The 7,647-nt window shown below is 42.9% G+C and overlaps 1 protein-coding gene across 6 annotated transcripts in view; it reads left to right on the top strand.

The window, feature by feature from the left end:
* The first annotated feature begins 1,042 nt into the window (after window positions 1–1,042).
* The window catches only part of LOC129632372 (40S ribosomal protein S29-like), a 35,346-nt gene continuing 28,741 nt past the window's right edge, over window positions 1,043–7,647 (top strand). For 2 of the 6 annotated variants that reach the window (XM_055553931.1, XM_055553924.1), the window contains exons 1-2: window positions 1,044–1,394; window positions 1,544–1,668. In XM_055553931.1, coding sequence (XP_055409906.1) covers window positions 1,654–1,668 — 15 coding nt within the window. In that variant the 5' untranslated portion in view covers window positions 1,044–1,394; window positions 1,544–1,653. Of the gene's footprint in view, window positions 1,395–1,540; window positions 1,669–7,647 lie in introns of those variants that run through there. The other 4 variants (XM_055553929.1, XM_055553928.1, XM_055553930.1 and 1 more) reach the window with 4 other exon arrangements.

The raw sequence follows: 7,647 nt of genomic DNA, 5'->3' as shown, positions 1-7,647 counted from the left end.
GAACTAGAAAATTCCTGAAGTAATTGGAACAATATCTGGAGCTGGGCATTGTGGCTTCTCCCTTTAACCTGTCCTCTCTTCATGTTCTTAGAGGTGCTTTTGTTTGCCCCTTGTATTCTCAGAGATATTACCAGTTCATAACCTCTCGAATCCAGAAAGTTGCAAATGTTAATAGCTGAATATAGTCTCCTAACTGACCTGGAGCTCTGAATATCCTATCGAACATGAGATGATGCTTTCTGCAATGAGTGATAGAAGCATCAAGAGAGGGCAATGAAGAGGAAAATGTCAAATTTTTACATAACTTCCTGCTCCTTCTGCCTCTGTAACTCAGTTTGCTCTTTGCAAAGTCTTAATCACATAGGTCTCAAAAAGTGGGGACTCAGAATACTAGGAACTGGAATTTATCTCACTCACCCTAGTCCTGTTCTTTGCAATTGCCCTAGCCCCTGCAAATCTCAAACTCTCTTAATCATGTCTGTCGAAGTATAAAAACTCTGTAACCCCTTTGTTTTGGGCTCAGAGCTGGGACTGTTAAGTTCTCGGGGCCCGCCCGCATAATAAACCTGAGTTCTCCAACTCTCCGAGTGCGGTGTTTGGTTTTGGCAACAATGGAAACACTTTCAGCCTCCTGGTCTCTGAAGTTGGAGGTCCCTTGCCTGCAGACAGCTGGTCACAGTGCAAATCATTTTGTGAAAACATGTTTCCTCAGGCTGCAGAGTGTAGTGAAAAACCCTAATTATTCAGGGCATCCTGTGGCTTCCAAAGTGGCACTAGCGGTCAAGAACCGCTTGGCAATGCAGGATACACCAGAGTGGTGAGTTCAATTCCTGGATCAGGAAGATCTCCCAGAGGAAGGCATGGAACCCATTCCTGTATTCTTTCCTGGAGAATCTCCATTGGCAAAAGAGCCAGGCGGGCTACAGTTTATGGGGCGGCAAAGAGTCAGACTTGGCACGCTAAAGGCAAGGAATCTTTGGCAAGAGTTCTGAGAACAAAGCTTTGCAGGAACCCAAGGCCCCCAGGTGATTCCCGCCAAGCACGCATTCCCCACCACCCCTCCCCCAAGGGCACAGGCAGAGGCGGTGGTGGGCCACACCCATCCTAGAAAGAGCCCTTCCCCAGGCAAGCAGCCCTGCAACCTTTCTTTCTCCAAGTTCCCGCCCTAATCCTCAGCTCCAGAAAGGTCTCAGGAGTGCGGAGTGTGAGGCTGCAGCGCAGGGCTCCTAAATGCGGTTCTTCACCCGCCAGGTTTCAAAACCCCTCATAATGTGTGTCAGCTAGCCCAGTGGTCAGGTCCACAGTCTCCCGTGAATTGTACTGTGACCTGTTCTCTGTAATGCAAAAAGAAAGGAGAGCTCTCGGGGGTGGTCTGCAAAGAGAAATCACCACAGGTAAGCACCAAACACAAAATGTGATTAGCATATCAGATTAGTCTTGATTGCGGCCTACAGATCAGGAACAGGGGAAGCCAAAAAAAGGCTCCGAAAACGGCGGGGGAAACAAGAAGGTTCTTTCTTCAGTTTCACTTTATCGGTTGCAGGTGAAACAGCTGTGTGGATGCCTTCGAAGGTGTTTTCTCAACCTGTGGATGTGCGTTTTTGAAATAACATCCCCAGGAAAGACTCACGGCAGCAGGAAGAAGAGGAGGAAATGGCAGCTTCTCAGGTAAATGTCCTGTCCCGGGTCTGGGAATGTGTCTGCTTTTCCTCCTGAAATGCCTGGACTGAGAACCTGCAAACCTTTAGTTCTCTGAGTCTAAGTTTTCTCCCTGGGGGATTGGGTGTGGCCTTCTTCTTATTTTTCCCTTTTTTTCTTAAAATAGTGAAGAACTGGTCTTTAGATTAACTTCTCTGTTAAATCCCAGAGCCTGCTATCCATTGTCTGTATCCCAGCTTTCTCTAGAGCATGATGAATTCTCAAAATGAATTAGTGACGTTGAGTTGTTCACTATATGCCGTTTGTGTGAGATCAACACGGGGAAGCACTGGTACCAGAGATTCCCAATGGGATGTGGTCTGGTGTTAGGATCATGGTGAAGTAGGGGAAATGCTGTGATGAGTTTACATATGGATGCAGCTTCAGCTCATTAGAACCGGAGTTACAGATTGTCCTTATCGAGTGAACTCAGTGGTCCACAGTTCTTCAGAAAAGTTTCAGAAATTAAAACGTTGCAGAGACTGCGCTCTATCGATAAGGGAAACTAGCTACTTAAATGTAGTTCAGTTCACTTGAGTGCAGTTCAGTCGCTCAGTAGAGTCGGACTCTTTGCGACGCCATGAATCTAAGCACGCCAGGCCTCCCTGTCCATCACCAACTCCCGGAATTCACCCAAACTCATGTCCATGGAGCCGGTGATGTCATCCAGCCATCTCATCCTCTGTCGTCCCCTTCTCCTCCTGCCCCCAATCCTCCCAGCATCGGTCTTTTCCAATGATTCACCTCTTCACATGCGGTGGCCAAACTACTGGAATTTCAGCTTTAGCATCAGCCCTTCCAAAATTAGGCCACAGATCGGGAAAGGCATATATGAAGTGAAATTTGCTTATGACACATTTTAAAAATCTTTATTTATTCGGCTGCACTGGGCCTTCGTTGTGGGAGGTAGGATCTTCAGTCATCCTCGTAATTTTCAGGTTCTTTGATTGTGACATGTAAACTCTTAGCTACAACGTGTGGGATCCAGTTTCCTGATCAGGGAAAGAATCAGAGCTCTGTGCATTGGGATCTCAGAGTCTTAGTCACTGGATCATCACGAACTGCCCATACTAATATGTTTTAATGATAGATTGAGATCATAGTTTCCATAATAGTGCCAAAATACTCATGCAATGATAATGCATTCTTCCATGTACTTCTTACTCCATGACTCATGTTCATCGGTTTAGGTGTTTCTGTGAGATTCCCATGCTATGAATTTGTTTTTCTCCATTTGATTTGAACACTCACATGTGTTTAGCAGAGATACTGGTTTGGGGAGTGGCGGTTTTCATCCCAAGCCCAGGCCCGCTCTTTTCCAGTACACTCCATGCTCACATCACAGAGTCTCATCACAGCTTTGTATTTTCCAAAATGTTTACAAGAATCTTATTAGTCCTAATCTATGCTCAACTGTATTAAAATTTAAAATAGAGCTCATTGCTGTATTTTAAAATGTATTAAAACTACAGCACATTTTTAATCCATTCATAATTACGTGAGTTTAGTGACAGGAAACTTTTTTCTCTCTTCCTCCTAATGAGTATATACCCCTATTTGAGTGTATGTCTGTACTCAGTGGAGATGAGTTTGACTAGGCTCCAGGAGTTGGTGATTGACAGGGAAGCCTGGCATGCTATGGTCTGTGGGATCCTGAAGAGGTGGACACGATTGAGCGACTGAACTGAACTGGACTGTATGTATCAAAATATTAGCATGACTTGATCAATTTTCTTTTCTTCTTCTTCTCCTTCATCTTTTTTTTTTTTTTTTGGTTAGTTTTTTTGAAGAACTCTGTGGAAGGCAATGACTACCCTGTCCAGTATTACTGCTTGGGAATTTCTTGGACAAAGGAACCTGGCAAGTTAGAATCTATGGGGTCACAAGAATTGGACATGACTGAGTGAATGCAACTTTTCTTGTCTTTAGTATTCTTTACAGTTACAAAATCTTCTCTCACCTTTTCTTAGAGCTGTCTCTGTGAATCTGTCATTAGTTAAAATTTTATTAGTTAAAAGCTAAAGTAAATAAACTGAAGTAAAGTTTAAGCTCTGCTATTTAATGGCTGTTTGATAAAATATGTGCCAAAAGGTATGAGAGCACCATTACTGATTTTGAGTTGTTTCAAGGGCATCCACCCCCAGCATGACAACTTCCGTCCACCGTGTCAGGAACATAGTAGTTGAGGCAAAACAGAGACCATTGTCACCTGGCCACCGCCTCCCGGATATATTCTACAGCCGATTCCTCAGCCTTCTTCCCTGTCGCTTTCACTTCTTTCCCTTTTGGTCCGGACTGATTTACAGGAGCCTGGGTGTTGCCTCTGAGCCATCCCAAGAGTGTCTTCTCTTTTCAGGGAATCACCAAATGGTGAGTCACCTGGTTGCTGCAGGGAATCTCTGTCTTTATCTGCGCGTGTCACCTGGTGGCTTAGCTGCAGGGTTCTCAGCGGTCACCTTTCACTGTGGGACTCGACTGTTGGGTCACTCGACCATTCTGTGCCATCAGTCACTCGGAGAGACCACTGGGGAAAAAGGCACGCCTTTCTGTCAGCCAGTGCCTCTCAGTACTCCCATTCTATGGTAGGTAGGCGAAGAGTGGTTTCTGTTATATCCCAGGAGGCTCTCTCATACTCAAGCCTTGGCTACATTGTCAGAAACTGGAAAATTTTGACCCTCCAAAAGGCCTGGCTCCAATACAAATGGGGGACCCCCAAAAATGGCCTCTGAGTGGCACACTAGGTTTTGCCAAAAGATGGGAAAGGACTCAGAATTTCCTTCCGTTCTGTTGCATCCCTGTCTCCTGTCCCTCTCTGTGTCTCTCCATCAGATTTCCTAGATGACCCCTACTCAGCCTTTCATATCCACAGGATCTCTAGGAAAGGATTCTGAGGTTCCCTTTGGTCCAGCTCTTTCTTCTACATTCAAAAGCCTGAAGGATCAAAAACTGCCCTAACATTCTAAAGAATCCCCTTCTAAGGAAGCTGATCTCTCAGGTGGAGAGGAAACCAAGCTTCCCCCACTCCTGAACATCCTAAAAAATTCCCTTCTGACTACTCCTGTTTCTCAGGCCTGGGAAGGACCAAGCTTCCCCCACTCCTGCAAATTCCCTTAACCCTTCAGATTCTTCTGATGGGCCAAAGACATCACTTCCCACCAGAGGGGCAGTCCAAAATTTTATCAGCTGAAAGATCAGAGACAATTGGAGCATTCGTTGGTCTATATTTTAGCTATAAAACTAAGACTACAGAAAGGGAAGATGTCTTTTTGACACAAGATGGCCCTGATAGTCTTTAGACTGGAGAAAACTGGTTAAAATGAAATTTTCTTTCCCTTGGAAACTGCAAAACTGGCTCTTTTTGCATATGCATTTACAAACAACTAGCTTGTTAAAAGGCCTGCCTAGGGAAAAGCTTGAAGTTACCCCTTTCCATTGAAAAACACTGCCCACTTTGCCTTAGACCTGACTCACCCTTGGGCAAATCAGAACTTCAAGCCAAACAAACAAACAAGCAAACAAAAAAGAGGGTCAAAGAGACATTTTAAATCTCAGGCAGGAAACTATGAGATCTCTGTCTATTGTCTGAATTTATGTATATCACAGTATGCACTCTTTTTTTTTTTTAATGCTGAAGTTGTAAATGAGTTCTAATTTAATTGGCCTAAAAGAAGGGAAACACTTAGAAATCAGACAATTCTAACTACAGGAGAAATTAAACTAAATGAATTTCATATTCTCGTGAACTGGGAAATATTCAATATTAAATATCCAGTATTAGTGTTTGTTTGCTAATCTGATGTAGATATGTCTAAGAGTCATTAGGCACAGTATTTTCATTGTGCCTAGGTTTATTATAAGTTAAATATATTTTAATATTTTTTATATCTGTTACAAGTTTGTCAACCAGCAAAGTACCTCTCGGAGAAGGCAATGGCACCCCACTCCAGTATACTTGCCTGGAAAATCCCATGGATGGAGGAGCCTGGTAGGCTGCCATCCATGGGGTCTCTAAAAGTCAGACACGACTGAGCGACTTCATTTTCACTTTTCACCTTCCTGCATTGGCGAAGGAAATGGCAACCCACTCCAGTGTTCTTGCCTGGAGAATCCCAGGGACGGGTGACCGTGGTGGGCTGCCGTCTATGGGGTCGCACAGAGTTGGACAGGACTGAAGTGACTTAGAAGCAAAGTACCTCTAGTAAAGGAAAAGAAAAAAAGAGAAAAAACCTCAACGGAAATGTAAAAAAGATACGAGCTTTCAGAGAAACTCTTTTAAGAATAATTATATTTAAAAATGTCTGTCTAAAACATTCTCTACATTTTGGTAACCTGAATTTCTGGGGCTGTGCTACACTAAGTGATGGAAGTTTATTTACTAGCTAGGTCATTTCCAAATAAAATAAGATCCTGAAACATTCATCACTGAGGATTAACTTCCTCTTACAGAGAAAGTAGAGATTTTGGACTATTCATGAATAATGCTTGATGCCATCCTGAGATGTTCTCTAGAAATGTTTTTATAAAAATTATCACGGGTATTTATGTTCACCAATCTATAGAATGCTTAAGTTCTTGGTTGCTTAAAGAAAGTAGGATGTGTATTTTCACTAAAGAAGGTATGAGGGATGAAATTACATTTTATGAAGGGAAAAGGAAATAGATCTGACTTACAGATGGCTGTTTCAGGAGAGGAGAACAAAGTCATGGGTACAGAAAGTGATAAGAATATTTTATGGAAAGTGGACGCCAAGGGAAGAGTTTTGTGCATAAATACAAGTTTTCTTGAGATGTTGAGCTGCCTTTGATACTGGATTTTAAGTTTCTTTACCTCTGAAGGGATGTGTTCTGTTTACCTTTGAATCTTCATTACTTTGGCTAAGTGAATATAGTCTCCCAGTGATCTATATGATTGTATCTGACTGAGTGTTATAACCCCTTTTGAAATTTGTCCACAAAACTTCCTAAATAACTTGATTTCTAGCTGGCTTTGGAATGCTTCAGAGGGCCCCTGAGACATCCCAGGGAACTATTAAACTACCTGGGTTCATTGGACATGTTAAATTACATGGGAAGTACTGTTGAAGGGGTGATAAATCCCAGATTATGCTGTATGGTGGATGTTACTAATATAGACATCTTAAAATTATGTGAGTTCATATAGATCTGTGAAGTGAAGTGAAGTCGCCCAGTCATGTCCAACTCTTTGCGACCCCATGGGGTGTAGCCTATCAGGCTCCTCCGTGCATGGGATTTTCCAGGCAAGAGTTCTAGAATGGATTGCCATTTCCTTCCCCAGGCGACCTTCCCAACCCAGGAATCGAACCCAGGTCTCCCTCATTGCGGGCAGATGCTTTACCATCTGAACCACCAGGGAAGCCCAAATATTTATTTATTTGGCCGCGCCAGATCTTAGTTGCAGCATGCAGGATCTAGTTGCCCAACCAGGGTTCGAACCTGGGTCCCCTGCCTTGGGAGTTCAGAGTCTTAGCTGCTGGGCCACCAGGGAAGTCACCATAGATCTGATATGCCCTAATAAAATGTGGTCAACTATAATTCTACTTATCCAGTGAACGTGTTACAAGTCACAGCAGTGACCAGGTACACAGTCAACTGCAGTTTAATCAGATTTAAACATGCCTTCTATGGTTTCACTCTGGTGCCTTTGTAAGAATACTGCGACTTCATGATTTACGGAAAAGATTTTTCTAAGGTCAACCAATAAACAAGTCAGACTGGAATTTAGTTGAATCTCTATGTTAATAGAACAAAGTTTTCTTAGAATGCAGCTTTCAATAAGAGATTATGAATTTCTTTCCCTTTAAGGGATTTATATTCATTTTTAAAATCTTTTTTTTTACTTTGGTAAAGTGAATAAGCATTCCTTAAGATTATGGTACATGTAGACAAAGCTGATTCTTCTTCTACAAAAATAACCCCTCATGCTTAGAC

This window comes from Bubalus kerabau, chromosome 17 (assembly GCF_029407905.1).
Source record: "Bubalus kerabau isolate K-KA32 ecotype Philippines breed swamp buffalo chromosome 17, PCC_UOA_SB_1v2, whole genome shotgun sequence".
Taxonomy (NCBI): Eukaryota; Metazoa; Chordata; class Mammalia; order Artiodactyla; family Bovidae; genus Bubalus; species Bubalus kerabau.
Note: the sequence above shows the minus strand (reverse complement) of the source record. Positions and strands in the feature narration are given on the sequence as shown.